Here is an 18,556-nt window from a genome sequence, read left to right on the forward strand (position 1 = left end):
TCAGGCGTTCCAAGGAGCTGCCTAAACATGTCAACATGCCGATTCAATGATGGAGTCGTTTTTCTCGCTGCAGGGTCGTGTTGACTTTTGATGGCACAGTTTGAAGCAATAACAAACTTTAGGACACCTGGAGTGAATTATATTTTAATTTTTCTTTTTTTGAAAATATTAAACTTGAAAAGAGGATTCAACAAAGCTGCGAAACCGCTGTCAAACTTCAGGAAGACTACATCATGTCTGCTCTGTCTCTATCCTTATGGACTAAATTTCATCTGAGATCAATAAGGCCAGCTCTTCTAAAGAGCGTCTCTTTTTGTTCAAACCAGGACTCAAGAAGACCCCACAGCTCTGGACAGCACAGAAGGAGGGTTGTTATCACTGGAATAGGGTTGGTTTGTCCTCTGGGGACAGGGACAGCTCTGGCCTGGGACCGCCTGGTTAAAGGTCAGAGTGGGATTGTTGCTCTGGACTCAGAGGAGTTTAACACTGTCCCCTGTAAAGTTGCTGCACTGGTGCCAAGAGGAGATGAACCAGGTCAGTTTAAAGAGGACAGGTTTGCCTCTCGTGGGGAGATCAACAGCATGTCACCAGCCACGGTCATGGCCCTTGGAGCTGCTCAGCTGGCTCTGGAGGACTCAGGTTGGTACCCAGAAACCCCTGAGGAGCAGCTCAGCACTGGGGTGGCTGTTGGCATGGGCATGGTGTCTCTGGATGAAATAGCTCAAACATCTGCTGCGTTTAAAGAAAAGGGCTACAAAAGAGTCAGCCCTTTCTTTGTGCCTCGCATCCTGGTCAACATGGCTGCTGGTCACATCAGCATCAAACACAAGCTGAAGGGTCCGAACCATGCAGTGTCCACAGCATGCACCACAGGTGCACATGCCTTAGGTGATGCAGCTAGGTTCATAGCCCATGGAGATGCTGATGTAATGGTAGCAGGGGGAACAGAATCTTGTGTGGGACCCTTGTCCATAGCCGGGTTTGCCAGAGCAAGAGCCCTGGCCACTAAGTGGAACAACAACCCCACACAGGCGTCGAGGCCTTTCCACCCGGAGAGGGAGGGCTTTGTGATGGGAGAGGGAGCAGCAGTGCTCCTCCTGGAGGAGATGGAGCACGCAGTGAGGAGAGGTGCCAGGATGTATGCAGAAATCCTGGGGTATGGACTCTCAGGGGATGCCAGTCACATCACAGCACCCACTGAGGATGGAGACGGAGCGTTCAGGTGACTCATCTGGGTTTTTCTATTCCTCAGCATGTTAAGAACAGCAATTAAAAAGCAATTAACAGGCACTCAAAGGATCATCAGCATGTAAAACAGGCAGAAGAATATTCATGCTTGGCACAAAAAAGTGAAGTTTTTATCCAGATTTGTTTTTCAAAAGGTCCAGACACTGAAGTACTTGTTTATCAAATGTGTACTGTTTGCAAATACAGACAGTGCACATGAGTCTTGTTGGATGCAGAAAAATTCTGAGAAGTTTTGAACTTACAACCAACTTTTGTCAGCAAAATGAAGAAAAAAATGTCTGGAAAAAATTGCTTCAATTCAACGATCATTCAACCAGTAACAAAACCACTTTCAAGTCATGGTTATTATGACGCTCCCTGGTTGATGTACACCAGATTGCTGGATGTTCTTGAGACATATTTTAACTGTGGCATCCAATTTTCGAAACGTAACCATCTCCATTATAAGTTTATAACTCATTACACTTGTGTGTGTGTGTGTGTGTGTGTGTGTGTGTGTGTGTGTGTGTGTGTGTGTGTGTGTGTGTGTGTGTGTGTGTGTGTGTGTGTGACTCATACAAGTTCAAACTCTTCTTTCATTCAGCACCTTTAGCACCACAGCAGTGGGTGGAAAGAGGGTAGTATATAACTTTAATATAAAAATAAAACCAGTACAATAAACCCATACTACAGGATCTGATAAATGCCATTAAATGAACAAAAGAAAACAATACAATGAAATGATTTAAGATAAGTACAATTCAGTCCAGGGCTGAAAGTAAATGATCCAAAATTGGAAGCTACATTATGATAAGTTTACTGTTAAAGGGACTATGAGGAATTTGTAAGTTAGTGGTTCCCAAACTTTTCCCCCTTTACCTTCCAGCGTAGCCGACGCACCACCAATGCTCGAAACATAAAAAAAGAAAAGGCGAAGTATTTATACCCTGTATACAGTATCAAGTCTAATAAAATAAGCTACTATTAACCAGTACAGAATGTACAATAATGGGCCTAATGATCTCTCACGTTAGAAACGGAGGGGAGAATAACAGTAAGGAAGAATATAATAATGACAATAATAATATTTGAAAGTCAAGTATGGTTGCCCATAAACTGTTAACCTCCATTAAAAAGTGCTTGAATTATTTATTTTATTATTTATGTATTCATTTATTGGTACAATATGAATAAATAATGCCACTTAGCTGCCATTAAACCTACATCGAGCTCCCCCTAGTGGCAGCTAGCACACCGCAGGGGGTGAACGCACCACTTTGGGAAAGTCCATTTTAAGTGATTATGAAAGAGATAATTCCTAAATGCTACTTCTTAGCTTCCTGGTTGAGTCAGGGAGGACAGGATTGATTTACAGCATGTTGCAGTTTCTATGACAATGCCGGCCTGCTGAAAATAATTTCTGTGATTAATTCTGTAGTGATGGTGGACACTGGAGCCTAACTGTCAGACAGAAAAAAGACAGAAGAGCAGAAGAAAGATAAACAGGAGAGTGATGGAGCAGGCAGTGTGCACACCAAAGGTGTCAATCCATTTCAAAGAGATCCTCCTCACAGTCTCTTTAAAAACAAACAGTCCTGGCTGCTGATGTCCTGCTCAGTGTTGATAAGCCCTGGACTTGGTGTTCGTTGGTTAAGTGGAGCTTATTTGAGCCACTGGTTATATTTTAGAACCTCCCTACTAAAAGGCAACACTGGGCTTCAATTTCACAGAATACAAATCAGAGTGCTTTCTGTCTGGATACATTTCAGCAGTCTGTTCAAATCTATGATTACAATGAATCCATATTATTTAGAGAGTACTTAATAAAATGAAACCACACTAAAATAATTCAACCTGATTAAAAAAGGCAATTTTCCTCTTGACTTTGCATAATGATGTTGCTTTTAAGAGGTCGTGCACCAAAGCAGTTGATAAGCTCTCAAAAGATATAATTGTTGTGTGGGCTTATCTGAGTGTTTAATCTGAAAACAGCTGGGAACTGAGCTGCTGTGAGAGCAAAGTTTGCAGACCTGATAAACAGAACAATGAGTTAAATGACACAAGTTGTAAGATCTGGGAAAACACAGGAGATATCTGCTTTTGTTAAGCTCCAGCCTACGGTGGGGGAAAGTAAGTATTTAATACTTTGCTGGTTTTGCAAGTTTTCCCACTTACAAAGAACGGAGAATTCTGTAATTTTTAGCCTAGGTACACTTCGACTATGAGAGAAATAATAAATAAATAAAAATCCAGAAAAAACTCAGTGTATGAATTTTAAAATGGTAAAACAGAATGATCCAGAGGAAGAGTGGAAGAAGGTCATGTGGTATGATGGGACCGAAATGGAACTTTCTAGTATAAACTTTACTTGATATGTTTGGAGGAAGAAGAAAGCTGAATACAACCCCTAGAACACCATCCCAGCTGTGAAACATGGGGGTGGAAATAAAGGGGGCAGGACAACCGCACCGTATCGAAGGTAGGATGAATGGGGCCATGTATCCTAAGTTTTTTCGGGCAACAAACCTCCTTCCCTCCATAAGAGCTTTGAAGATAGGTTGTAGCTGGGTCTTCCAGCATGATAATGACCTGAAACACACAGCCAGGACAACTAAAGAGTGGCTGCATAAGACGCATTACAAGGGCCTGGAGTTGCCTATCCAGTCTTTGAACCTGAACTCAATAGAAAATCTTTGGAGGGAGCTGAAACTCTATGTTGCTCCCCGACAGACCCAAAACCTGAAAGATCTGGAGGAGATCTGCAATACAATGCAAATTTTATTATTTAAAAGTCATACAGTGTCCTTTACTGTTTTTCTCTCATATTTGAAGGTTACCTAGGATAAAAATTACAGACTTCTCCGTTCTTTGTAACTGTGAAAACTTGCAAAATCCGTGATGTATCAAATCCTTATTTCCCCCACTGCATATAATGACAGATTTTAAGAAATATAATTCAGCAAAATAACTTAAATCTTGAGGCTCATTTACTTCACGAACAAGCAAGAGATTTGAACAAGTCTATCTTTTGATTATGACAGTGAATGAATACTTCTACTGCTAGTCACAATAACAAAAATCGTATAATTTAAAAACTTTTTAATTTGTTTAAAATGGTATGATATAGGTTTTCCAGTGCAGGTTTTTATCTGTTTGGATTTTAAACTTTTTGCAGTCCAATCTAAATACACATTGAAGCAACCTGTAATTTAACAAAACTTAACTTCCTGCTCCTCTCTCCACAGATGCATGTCTGCAGCGCTCAGAGATGCCGGCATCTCACCTACCGATGTCACCTACTTAAATGCTCACGCAACCTCCACACCTCTGGGTGACGCTGCTGAAAATGCTGCCATCAAGAGGCTCTTCCATGACAACTTGAAGAACCTGGCTGTCTCCTCCACAAAGGGGGCCACAGGACACCTGCTGGGGGCGGCAGGGGCGTTGGAGGCAGCATTCACTGCTTTAGCCTGCTACCACAAAATCCTGCCTCCGACTCTGAACCTGGACCGCACGGAGCCGGAGTTTGACCTGAACTATGTCCCGTGCACGGCACAGACATGGCAGACTCACGGTCGGCGTATCGCTGTCTCAAACTCATTCGGCTTTGGAGGAACAAACGCCTCGCTGTGCCTGGCCAGTGTCTGAAGATCAGCCTCTGGAACGACAGAGTTTCACTGGCTGATTTTTTTTAGTAGAATAATTAATCTCCTGTTTGTGGAAAACTCTTCAAGAACTTTAGAATTCAATAGGCAAACATTAAATAAAAAAGTAATCTAGTTTTCTCTTCATGTTTCTATGATGCTTGTTGTTCCACAAAATCGAGAAATCTATATTCACTGAGCATTCACCAACATGTTGAAATTATTTACACAGTTGCTCAAATTGAGTGAAGGGAACTAACCCTCACCTGTGATATTTTTCAGGGTAGGCCCCATTTCAACATTTTCTCATTATGAATGGCTTCTGGCTACAAAAAGCTTTTATGCAGATCCAAGGTAATTATCTAACAGGAGTTAAAGAGGCAGCAACTAATTTTTGGAGGCAACTGCTCCTAATTAAAACGGATCAAATCAAAGTGTTTTTATTTTGTCAGCCACTGGTTTGAAATGTTTATTCCCAATGTCTAATCTCACAAAAATTACCCTTTACCCCTTTCAGCATAGGAGTTGCTGTACTACAGCAGTCATGAGTTGGTGTTTCTATAGTTTGCACTGAACACCATGTGATAGATAAAACTCATGAATACAGTCTTGTTTTATGTTTTTTGACGGTAAAGACTCACAATAACTGTAACATTTGACTTTTAAAAGCGACGGGTGAGAATTTTGTCAGAAATATTACCACAACACATGAAGGGAAAGATTCAATACTCTGCTTTGTCCACAGGGGGTCGCTAAAGCTGACACAAACTGAAGGCTCCTCACATGAGGTTGGACTAGACAAGCTAATAAGCAACTCTCAGAAAGAATGACAAACAAGAATTATTTTTCAAGTAATAATATATTCTACTCTATAAATACACAAAACATGTATAATTTTCCTTTTAGTTCGACCACACCATCTATGAGTTGGACAGCTGAAAATGACGAGTCATGAGTAATAACTTCAGAGAACTTCTGCTTCACTCAGGTGTTTGGATTGAATGGCAGCTCATGATGCGTTCACTTCTCATAGGAAATGTGATTAAGCAGCAAAATGTCATAAATAAAATCTATTTCAAAAACTACCTTTTCAAAGTATTATATTAATGAGAAACTCTTCAGCTTGGAATGAAAACTGAACTGTGGAGCTGGAGTTCACTTTTCTGCCAGCAGGTGGTGTCAGTACACAGCTAGTCATGCATTCTGCCTTGAAGCACATTTCCAGAACAGTTTTCACATCCAAGAGCAACAAAAGCACCACTGCATGAACAAATATCAGAACTGACTGAGGTCAGAGGTCAAGGATCAGTGCTGATTATCTGAAAGCAAAGCAGTCAGGAAGGACTGAAGTGATCTAAAGTGATAACAGGGACACAAGAGGCTTTAACATCCTCAGAGTCAGCAGAGGGGAAATCATGTACATGTTGGTATGTTTAAAGATAATCATCACTGTTTTTTTCTGCTGTCGGATTCCTGTGTTAGTTTGGGGTTTCTTTTGACTCAGCCTTAAAGATTGGCTGAGTTATTGCATTCTGGAAATGGGTCGTTGTCTCGGTTTGAGGAGGACTTTTAACATCCTAAATGAGGCAAGGTCTCTCCTCAGAGCCTTTTGTGTTCACTCAGGAGACTCCTGACCCTGAGTGAGTCAGCCTACTGTGGTCTTTCACTTTGTTGTCAAGACCACAATCCTGGGATGACTACAGCAGAGAGGATGAGTAAGAGGGGTCAGTCTGGGACAAAGTGCCATTATGCTGAGGTTAAAATGATAGTAACTGGGTAAACACTTTCCTGAAGGGACAGTTGTCTGACTTTTAACCTTTCCTCAAAGTTTAAACAGCAATTACTTTTCTCCTTCATACAGCAGAAGAAACATCCTGCCGTCCTTGAGGGGACATATGATTAATGTGAAGAAGAGCAAAGTGGAAACTTAAACTCGTTTATACAACGGATGGAGAATTAACCTGTGTTTAACTTTCCCTTTGAAAGTTTTTAAAAGCTTCAAATTGGAAACAAAACAAACCCTACGTGTGACGTTGCCCGGGCGCTCCAAAACTCCAAGAGCGCATCCGTGAGTTCCCAGGAGCGTCCCCAATGGGTTTTCTGGAAACCAGGTTTCGGGTCAAACTTTCAGAAAAAAAGCCTTTTTCACCAGGCCATTTTCCTGGGAAAAATAAGCCTGTTTTGAGCCTTTCACCAAATGAGCTGTAATTCTGCAAGACATAGCCCGAGGGTACCGATACTTCTGGGTGTGTCTGTGAGATCCCTAGGAGCATCCCCAGTGGGTTTTCTCAAAACCAGGTTTCAGGTCCAACTTTTGGAAAAAAGCCCTTTTTGGGGGGGGGGGGGGGGGGGGGGGGGGGGGGGCATTTTTCCTGTAACAGTAGGCCTGTTTTCAGCTTTCACCAAATGGGCTGTAACTTCCCAAGATGTAGCCCGAGCGCTTTGATAGTTAAAGCTATGGTCTACAATTTGGAAGCTTGGTAATTATTAATAACACCATTTATGAGACCGTTATAGTCCGATGGTCAGATCTACGCAGTATAAAAAGCAAAAAGAAGAAAAAAATCCATTCAGTACATCATCTGCAAAACAGCATAATATTTGACCAATCCAAACCGCTGTTCCCCATATTTTCGAGTTTGTGCGTGAGTCCATCCAATCCCCTGTCTCCCCTGCTCCACACCGTCCCACCCATGGTCCTGCCTCGTCCTTCCCCACTACCCCTCTCACGTCAGCTAGCTGCTCAGCTACTGAAGTGTCATGGAGCCGGAGAAGACCAAAACCGGGAATCTGTCACTGTTACCCTCCACAGCAAAGGGAAGAAAACAAATAAGTTGCTAGGAAAAGGCTGAAGCAGGGAAGATTTATGAGTGATGCAGGTGCTAACGGAGACTGAATATTGGAGAAATGTACGACCGGTGGAAGAAGCTGCAGAGGGATTTGGGACTGAAGACTCTGTCAATAGATATTAGTATATGTTAGCCATGCATCTTTAGCATTGTATACTGAGCTGGTGAAGACATGCTGAGAAAGGTAAAGCCTTGCCCACAGTCGGCTCTGCTGTGATCAGCTGGCAGTGGCAACACCAGACCCGCTTCACCCCGCTAATTCATAGTTTTGATCGTGCCGGTCCAATTGAAAAAGCTACCTTGTGTGTTACAAGGAAGATGACGGAGGGGGGCGGGATCTTGGATTACTGGGGGGGGGGTTCAAATGTGTCTCATCAGCCAAACTGAGTTTCAGATCTTCGACCATAGCTTTAAGGCATCCTTTGATAAGGTGAGCAAGGCTTGTTCAGATATGTATCTTTTGAATTTTCATTCCTCTTCCAATTCTTCTTCTGTGACCTTAACTTCCCTTCTTATATCTTAACTTTGAACACTCCTGCTGCTTTCACTACCACTTAAAGTTGAAGTGAATTTGTAGATCAAATTGTCAGCTTAGAGATGCTCTTAACAGCTCTGGACACAACACAGACATTCTTCTCAGGAGAGCTAATGGAATCTTGTGTTTTTGCCACAGTGTCAACAGTCAGAGCTGAGACAAGCTGGACTTCCTTCTTGGATTGACTATTTCCAGGCATCATTTCTGCTGAAGAATCACTGATGTTAAAGTCTCTTGATCAATTAGAATAAATGATTAAGTTGTATTTACTTTAAATTCAATTCACAAATTCTTCTGCACATCTTCAAATATCTGAACATAGCTGGCTCATGCTGTCTTTTTGTTCTGACGCCTTGGACACAGAACAGAAAACAAACTCTGACCAAACCCAACCTCCTGAACCTCGTGAACCTCATTTCCTGCCTCATATATGGCTGCCTGGACCTTTTGTTCTATATTTCACTTCATGAACAATTGTTCTGTCCCTCCTGAATTAATAGCATGATGTAAAGCCTGACCCACATGATGAATTACTGTACTGGGGAATTTCTGTCCGACCCATTTTTAGAGATTACGTATTATTAACTCTACCGCGTGTCACATCCTGCTAATGAATAAATCAATTATTCATCCATTTTTTAATTTGAAATAACCCGACAAAGACAAATGGGCCAGCTTTTTTTGTGGAGTGTTAGGAAGGAAAGCCCGGCATCTACATGGGAATATTTTGGCCTCAGGACTTTTACATCATCCTGTCCGTCTCACTTTAGTTTCCTGCCTTGATGTTCTGAATGAGAGTGTGTATCTTTCAGTATCAACTTACAGCAAATTCTGCAGCTCTGAAACCAACACGCACCATATTTCTGTTATCTATCAGGCTGCAGATGGCAATTTGGGAGCAAATGCACTGAGACTTGTGTCTTTGAATGACTTACTCGAGGCAAAGTTTGGATAAAAGTTCATTATGAAGCTGCAGAAATCTATCTGACCAGGGAGAGTCACAGACCTGGATTATACACAAAGTTTTAGAGATATGAGTTGGACGCTTAGCTTAAATAAAAAACACAATTTAGGAGAAAGTTATCGCCTGCAATTTTTCTTCAGAGCTCATTTCTGTTCACATAGAGATGATGAAATAAATGAAGAGGGGCTATGTTTTACCAGCTAATTTGTAGTGCAAAATACTCAGAAACCAGAGATGTTTGTGCCAGATATTTCAAACCATCCTCGCAGGATTACATCAGATATTATGTAGTAAATGTAACATCTGGAGCAGATCTAGTCTCTCTGATCACTTTATACTATCTGAATATGTACATATAAAAGTATTACAACATGCCTGATGTTGTGTTTTAATGCCACACATCATATTTCCGTGTCATCTCAGTGTTTTTCTGCTTCAATGACAGTGATAAAATGCCTCAAATTCAGAAAACTCCCTTAAATGCTTATCTTTCACCTCACAGCTTTTCCCCTCTTTTACTGTTTTATCATTTTCTGCTTCCATAAGAAATTATTAATATTGGAATTGTAACTCGAACCAATACTAACATATAATTACTTCAGTTTTTAACACTGGATCATTTGCACCTAAACGACTCCAAAGAGATGATAGAAATATGAGTTCTGCTGCTCTTTGAATTCACAAACAAATATGTAGAAATCACTATTTCTTATGGTTTATATAAAATACCCGACGCCAGATCTTATGAAGTATTTGTACGTAGATTAACTATCAGATTTATTGATTTTGGGATCAAACAAGTGTGTTTTTACGGCATTAAATATACAGACAGGAGGACAAGAGCTCAGCTATGGTGACCCACCCTCTTCTCTGAGCTCTCTCTGATCCTCATTCTACACTTTCTATCAAAGCAGCGTTTACTAGTCCACAACAATTGATTCCTAACATCTGTTCGTCCTCTTCTAATAGGAATGTTGTCTAACGAGAGGACATCCAGGCTGAATTATGGTCACCATGGTAACAGAGTCAGCATGTGTTCCTTTTGAAATCAGTCCGTCCCACATGAAGCAAAGCTCATCACCATTTTCTAAAATTAGACCTCCAGTCTGTGTCTGAGGATCTCACCGGACAGCCTTCATTCCTCTGCTCTGACCAGATTTGGTGCCCTGAGATGAGCCTGGAGGAGAGAAACAAACTCAGGGACTCCCGGAGAGATGTATGGTCAGCAACTATAATGGAGCATTAAGATGAGAAGTTGACAGACAGATAGAGAGGGAAACAGAGTCTCAACCGTCAGGATCGCTGACTGGCTCATTTCACTGTCACTCAAAAAGGGATTCAGCCTCAGACAGATCATCCAATCATCATACAGAAGCCCAGCGTCCAGGCCAGCCCACTGTCACATAGACCCCCAGAGACACTGAGCGTCCGTTGGGCGGGACAAAGCCCAGCATTTATCCAATGACTGTCCAGTTTCCACAGTGGAACAACCCACTCTAAGCTCCCCCTCTGAAGTCAGAAGACGCTCAGCGTCCGACTGTATTAAAACACTGAGACGCTGCGGAGATGAATGAGGAGGAGGTTGAGCCAGTTACCTGTGATAGGTAGCTGATTCTGAACAAAAGATGAAGGAATTCTAGCGCATATTTTGACAATGAAATGTACACACAGCAGAACATATCACCACTTTTTTGAGGACATTTTAGGGGAAGCTGAGATAGATAGATAGATAGATAGATAGATAGATAGATAGATAGATAGATAGATAGATAGATAGATAGATAGATAGATAGATAGATAGATAGATAGATAGATAGATAGATAGATAGATAGATAGATAGATAGATAGATAGATAGATAGATAGATAGATAGATACTTCTCAGCTTCCCTTGCAGTCTTACAGCAATTGCCACTGCTGGAGAGACATAAGTACCTGAGCTGCAGCGTTCTGACCTGACGCACCAGACGGAGAGTTTCATATACCCGCCATGGAAATATTTCACTAGTCCATCTGGGTAGCAGCTCTTTGGATTTGTTTTCAGAGGTGGGACCTTCAAAAAAATCAGCAGCTGGTGATTGGATGACCGTTCTGATTGACACACTCACCACAGACCAATCCACATCAAGCCACGGTATGAGAAACAATAGATGAACAACTACAGGAACACGAGAAACAGCTGTGATAATGGCGTTAGACGACTGCAGCCGTTTTTGCAAAGTTAACTTAAGAATCGAAGGAACGCCGACAAGTACGAAAGTCTGCTGACGTCATGTCTGCTTGTCACTTCCGCTGCTCCTGCAGCTCCCGCCTCTCCCGCCTCTCTTCCCTGATTGGGCCAGTTAGAATTTAGCCGAGTGAAATCGTTGGTCAGTGGAGCCTGGCAAGATGGATCTGCAGGATTTCAGAAACTGAATCAGGCAGGTCCATCTGCTCTGCAAGGTTAGCAGTGTTCTGAACCAGCTGAAGAGTCCTTTATTTAACCCTTGTATCATGTCAAAAAAGAAATTACATTGAATATGTTGCCGGTCATTTTGACCCACACTGTGAAAATCCAGTCAAACTCATCCATGTACAACACTGCCATTCACCACACTTTTGCATGGGAGCTGGAGGTATTAGCAGAGTGGCGGTAAAAGACTAATGACTATACAATAAATTTAAGCTTAAACCTTTTATGTTTTATCTGCTTGTGTTGAATAAAACAGGAAGAGCCTCAAACAAAGAGAGAGGCCAGGGGAAGGAGACACAACCAGAGGAGGGCACTGACAGATTTATTGGCTACATGAGGAAACAGAACTCTTCTTCGTAATTATTGATGTGGCAACAGGAAAAGTGATGCTTCACAGGCTGCAGCGCCATAGGTAAGATGACTTAGTTTAATCTAATGTACAATTATAATTTGATAAAGTCTGTTCTCATATCTTATAATAACTGCTACAACATTGGCAAAGACGAACAACATAATCCAAATCCACTTTCACCCTGAAAACAGATACCAATAATGGTATCTGCACATACCTGCAGTCTTCATTTAAAGCTGAGTAATAAACAGTTTGTACCTTGTTTTTTCCTGTCTCTGCTGTGAGCCATTGCATCTTTAATGAAGGTACAGAGGCATCTAAAGAATGGTCCTGTCACAGAGTGAAGTGCTGCAGCAGTAATGAGAGGCATGGTGCCGACAGGAGGAGCAAAAGAAGGTGCAAACATACAGCTCATGTCACATTCATCGCATTCAATTCTCAGATTTAAAAAAAAAAAAAAAAAAACGATGCTGAGCTCCTTTTGCTGATCAAGTACCATGTTTTCTCATATCTGTTGAAGTCTTAGGCTCTCCCCTGAAAGACATTTAAGTCAGAATTCCAGCGTGATTTTCTAGCTGACAGATGTATGATTATCTAATTTCCTTGATAAAAAAACAGAGGTTTCTAATCTCTTAAGAGCTTGTGCTAATAACTGTTATCATTTCTCCTCTTTTATTCAAACCCATCTCCAGACAGGGCAGAAAACCAACAAACAGAGACACTAACTAAACTGAATATAAATTTACACTCATTAAAATTCAAAACAAGTTATTTTGCAATCTAAAAAGGTTCAACAGCTGTGTCTCCTCCATCACTCAGGCTCTGAGAGTGTGTGAAAACTATTCAGACGAAACGTCTGATTTAGCAGTTTAACGCAAAAAGCTTCACACTGTGCTGAAAAAAGCAACAAAACTTAGAGAGCTGCTCCGTCAGTTGTTCATTTCTGTTTTTAAAATGTAAACAGGAGTGAGAACTGCAGAAGTGTGCCCTTTTTAACACTCAAACATCAGGCTGTAAACAGGCCAACTGTACGATGATGACCAGTCAGGACGTTATGGGTCATGGATGTTTGTGTTCGTGACTGCACACCCTGGTGTAAGTCCACACTAAGTGTCACATTTCATAATAAATGTGCATCATAAAAACAGAGTGGTAGTGTGATAGGCCGGATGTGGCATAAACATGCATAAATATCTATAAAATGAGGATAATGTTAATGTGAAAGAAGTTATAAAAATCAAAATTATAACCTGCAACTGTTACAGACTTTGAGGACCCTACTTTTGACCTAAAATGCAGTCTAAAGCAGGGGCGAAGTTATGGGTGGGCCCAAAGGTCCCAGGCCCACCCTAAACTTTTTTTGAATAATCTTTACATTTATTTTGTTTTTAAATTGGTTTGGAAAGAGCATGGTAAAATTTCTCAATTCATGTCAGTTTGGTAGCGTTAGATGCTTGGTCTTTGTAAAAATGAGCCATGTTTTTTAGCGTGTTGAAAAAAGAAGCTATGAAACACCCAGCTTCATGTGGGTGGGACCAGAACATTATTTTGGGAAAGACAGTAGATTTTTATTTATTTCATTTAACCTTGGTTAATGTCCATGCTCTTACAGCTTTTAATGTAAAAATGAAAATTAAAGGTGAAAAAAGCAACCAAATCCACTTCAAAACCACACATAGTAACAGTAGGATAATGTCAGTTATTTTTTATCAATCAGATTAATGATCTAAAAACTTTTGTAACTTGAGGCCCTGCCAAAATTTGTCTGGCCCACCCAAAACTGAAATCCTGGTTCCGGCCCTGTTTTAAAGTGAATTAGGATGTGTCTGATGACATATTTTGGTTAAGCAGCAAACAATCTGGGTCCTGAGTGAGGGACAGAGCGCAAAGAGGTTGGATTAAGCAGCCTAGATTATTTACAGATATGTTTTACGCCTCACATAAATGAAACAAATCACAGGTGCACCCACTGCCACTTATGTTGCCTACTTTTGAACTGACACTGATTTGAATATCAACCTATCTGATCCTGTGCTGTAGTAGAGCGGAGCCAGGCTGGAGACACATCTGGTGCACTGTAAACCCCAAATTTCAAATTACTCCATTGAATTAAGCTATGAAAACTTAAGATTTGTTAGTAAGTTCAATTTACTCAAATATCTGAGTTTTCAGGGTTGACACTGATGATTTTTGACTAGATTTAACTTTGGTTACTGTTGAAGTAAGCACAACTCAAAATCATTAGTTTGTGACTGCTTGTAACCGTGAGTGAGGAGGGGACGCAGTCCATATGAGACCCTGCTGAACTTTTAGACGTGCAGCAGTGGCATAGGTTTTCTGTGCTTGACATGGCATGGACTGTTTGTCTGTGCGCCACAGCATGGACCAGCTGTCTGTGTCCCTTGTTGCATTAATCAGCTGTCCATGCTCTATGACTATGTCAAAAGTAAATATATAATAATATATCTTTTTACTCTTCATCTTAAAATTGGCCTTGATAGCATGATGGTTCAGTCAAGCATTTCATTTATTAATATATTAACATTTCGGCACACTGTAAAAGTTGGTAGGTAGATGACCCCACGCCATAGAGCACCGACCACCAGTCAGTGCCATGGGACTCAGACAACCTGTGCCCTCTGAAGAACATTATTTAAATGAACAGCAGGGTCTCATATCTACTGCCTTCCCTCCTCACTCACGGTTACTAAAGTTATGAAATTAGAGCTGATTTTTGTTGTGACAGTGTTTGTAACCATGAGTGAAGAGGGAGTGCTGTGGATATGAGACCCGACTGTTCTTTAAAATGTTATTAAATTTAGTTGTTCAGATCTGTTTTAATTTTTTACTATTACATTTACTTAATTCATAAGGCTTATTTATTGATATCACATCTTTCAGTTTTGAGTAAGGTCAACTCATTATACTTTACAGTTATATGCAACAATTTTTTAATATTACTTAATACTTTAAATTCAACAAATAGGCATCAGATTTATTTGATTAAAGACATTCAGTAGAATTATATTCCATAATAATCATAACTCCCTAAGATGTTGAGTTTTAACTTATTTCATCACTTAGGTTTTTAAGGTAACCGGTTTAGAAGCATTTTTCAAGGAAACTCATTTTTTCCAGGTTTACAGTGTGGAAACTCTGACCTGACTATAGTCAGAGAGAAATAATACTTAGAGATCACTTTTTGGCACAAATAATCTCATTTTAAATGTGGAATATGAAGAGACTAATGTATAAAAGATCCCTGTCAAAGCCCTCAAAGGGACTTTGAGGTTGACTTTAATCAAGGTTGGTCACAAAAGACACAGGAATGTGCTTTTGGATTACCTTCAGGTATTGATGATCAGTTTCCTTTTTAAAGCAGGGCACTTTCATAATCTCATGAACAGTGTGAAGGACTGAATCAGCTGGAGGAAACGGAGAAATGTTCTTGCACAGCAGTCTGACAGGCCTGCACACGTGCTGCTGCGCCTGGAGCAGATGTAAAGAAATCTATGACCAGCTGACATCAGCCAGTTGAGAACGTTTCCCACTGAGGAAACTGATGGAAACCTGAGAGCAGTCTGAACCCTGACAGTGTCTGAAGCCTGAGGGGATTTGTTATCATGTGTCTGCAGTTTTACTTAAAAACTTAGTCAATAAAATGAGAAGTCATATTGTAAATCTGAGGCTATTAGGCTTATAAAACGCAGGGGGTCATATCTACAGCACAACTGAGCTAAAATTGTGAAACTCCAACCCAAACTAAAAGAGTTGCTGGTGCTGGGGAAGACTGAGCTGAGCTAACAACCTGTACACATTGCTGTGTCCACCACTGCACCAATATCAGACTTCATAATTTAATTACTGGAAAAACTCAACTTGGGCTGTGTAGACCTGGGCCCTGTTCTACGAAGCAAGTTCAGCCTAGCGAGATAGCCTTGGAGCTACCTCGCTGAACTGAGCGCGGTAGCTAGCGGTCTCGCTACACGGTTTTACGACGCTGGTTATCAACCTCATAAGTGGATCCAGCTAGGCAATGAGCGCGTGCACACATATAAAGCAACACCGTCGCCGCAGCTAAAGCAGGGAAGGAGTGCTGGCAGAAAATTGCTGACAGTCTAAATGCGTAAGTGTAGTGCAAAAAAAATATTTTGTGTCATTATCATCCTGTTCACCATGCACTTTTACTGTAACACGCAAAATACCTAATTTATTTCTTAGATTAATTTATTCATTTGTTCATTCCTATCGTGTTTACATTTTTTGTGTGATATGTAGCCCACATGAGCCCTACATGAATTCCTGTCACAATTTTAATACGAGCAATAAAATATTGTCATGGAACAGAAGTGTTGGCACTGAAGATCTTATTACGGCAATGAGAGTTCTTCATTCCCTTTAACTACCTGTAGAAAGTGTCATGTACTACCAACCCCTCCCTGGAAAACCGGTAACTTTCATAAAGGTGGACATCCGAAAAAGAGAGTGGGTCGGTGTGGTCCCTGAAAACTCTGGCGCGCCAGAGTGCTCCTTGGACAATGCGGGCTCCGATGTCCACGGGATCCTCTAAGAACGGACAAGCCTTTTTTTCGTGAGGGCTCATTGGTCAGTGGGCGGGGTTTTTATAGTCCCCAAGTTCAATCTGGAACCTAACCTGCCCCGGAGCAGGTTAGCCATTCAGAGTATGTTGCCATGGAGACTCGCCTTGCTGAGGAGTGATCCCATGTCATGGAACAGGGAATCTGGGACCTATCCTCAAAGCTACCTCGCTAGGCAGTAATCCTGCTTTGTAGAACAGGGCCCAGAGCAGCTGAAGGGACATGTTAGTGTGTTCAATTCTGCAACAGAGCCAAACATTGAGGTGTTCTCACAGCAAAGTGAAACAAAATTTTCCTGTGAAATGAAACACTTGCACTGACATTGGGTGTTCAGGTCAAACTGTCATAAATTTAGCTTTATCACAAGATACAAATTCTCTCTGTCTCCAGAGGTTTCCCAGTAAAAGAGCCAAGCTGACCAGACCTCCTATGGAAGAATAACTAACAATTATCTGTAGGTTTACATTTTCTGTCAAGGTCACAAACATAACCAAAGACTAAGGTCTCACTAAGCTACATGTGGACTGTGCATAGGCTATTTGTATACAGCTACAGCTCTGTACATTCTGCAGAAACTTAACAATGGATGTATTTATCCTAGGAGTGTTCAGAAAAACACAGTGTAGGGCACAAGTCTGGATAATAGTTGTGAAATGTAGCAGAAAAGACAAAAATGGGGCATAAAACTTATTCAGAATGCAGGATATAATAAACATTTTGGGCTCAAATGTTTTCAGGTCAAAAGTGTCTAAATATGAAAAACAATCCTGATAAAGTCCAGATCCGACTCCTGCCATTAAAAAAAAACTGATGCGTTTTCCTCATATCTCTACCGGATGGACAACATTTTCCTTGGTCAGAAGCAGAGTTTGATGATGTTTATGCAGCACTTTAACACTGCAGAAAACTGACCACTGATCATCTGGTATCAAGAGACACCTGAGGGACAGGTGAGGTTTGATTTAATAAAACCTGAAACAGAAACATGTCAAAGAAATCCAGCTATGGTCATCATGTTTCTCTGATTCTCAGCTCCAGCATTCTGGAGCCCTCTGCAGCAGATTCTGAAGACCTCTACAAGGGAGGACTGAAAAGATCATAGCCTGACCAGGAAGGAGTTATGCCATTACGATGAAACTTAGCGCGCATAAATACAACATTTTCTGACATTTACAGCTTGGTTAATTTTCAGAATAACTAAAGCTGATGTCATGTTTGAGGACTTTGAAAAGTAGAACCAAAGACATTTTGTGAATATGGATAAAATTTGGTACCGTGGTTTCATCAAATATCTGCAGAAAAAGAGGTTAACCTCTAAGGACATTGATGCCAACATGGTTGCTACATCAGGGGATGATGCTCCAGCTTTATCAACCGTGAAAAAGTAGGCAGCTGAATTCAAGAGGGGTAGGGAGAGTCTTGAAGATGACCCAAGGTCCGGACGTCCTACCACAGCAACAACCCAAGTAGTCATTGACCATATTTAGAAATAAATCGTGTCTTAAGTGTCGGAAAATGTTGGATTTAATCATGCTTCATCGATATGGCACAACTCCTTCCTAGTCAGGCTATTAACTTCTCAGCCCACCCTCCTATTTCTGCAGCCCATCAAGTCATCACAGGGCAGTTCGAGCAAAACAGGAAGTCAGGCAAGAACACAAAAAACCCCCTGAAAAGATCTATCTAATGTTCAGAATATCCAGTGTTAACACTAGATTGTGTTTAACTGAGCAGAGCGAGTCCTTGAGTCAACAGGATGGATGTTTTCAAGGACCAGTTATAACATGAATGGAGAGACCCTCGCAATGGAGGTAAAAAGCATTGATTCTGTGGTTTAAGTGGGAAATCCTGGGTTTCTTACAAGTGACAACCTCCAGTCTGTAAATATGAAGTGTGTGCAGAAGTGCTGAAATCTGCTTTTTGAGGCTGTCTGTAG

At 41.1% G+C, this 18,556-nt stretch overlaps 1 protein-coding gene across 1 annotated transcript; it reads left to right on the plus strand.

Moving 5' to 3' along the window:
• Positions 1-18: 18 nt before the first annotated feature.
• On the plus strand, positions 19-5,917 carry oxsm (3-oxoacyl-ACP synthase, mitochondrial). Its single transcript, XM_074686827.1, has 2 exons — positions 19-1,222; positions 4,473-5,917. Exons 1-2 carry the CDS (start codon positions 234-236, stop codon positions 4,873-4,875), a joined length of 1,392 nt encoding a protein of 463 aa, XP_074542928.1. The 5' UTR covers positions 19-233; the 3' UTR covers positions 4,876-5,917.
• Positions 5,918-18,556: the final 12,639 nt, after the last annotated feature.

This window comes from Halichoeres trimaculatus, unplaced genomic scaffold (assembly GCF_033239565.1).
Source record: "Halichoeres trimaculatus isolate MK-OKI-2021-1 unplaced genomic scaffold, fHalTri1.1 fHalTri1_scaffold_14, whole genome shotgun sequence".
In the NCBI taxonomy this organism is placed as follows: Eukaryota; Metazoa; Chordata; class Actinopteri; order Labriformes; family Labridae; genus Halichoeres; species Halichoeres trimaculatus.

Excerpts from the sequence above, each read along its gene's own strand:
- oxsm (XM_074686827.1), top strand. The coding sequence starts at position 234 with ATGTCTGCTCTGTCTCTATCCTTATGGACTAAATTTCATCTGAGATCA. Across the intron at positions 1,223-4,472 it reads GATGGAGACGGAGCGTTCAG|ATGCATGTCTGCAGCGCTCA; the intron begins GTGACTCATCTG and ends CTCTCTCCACAG.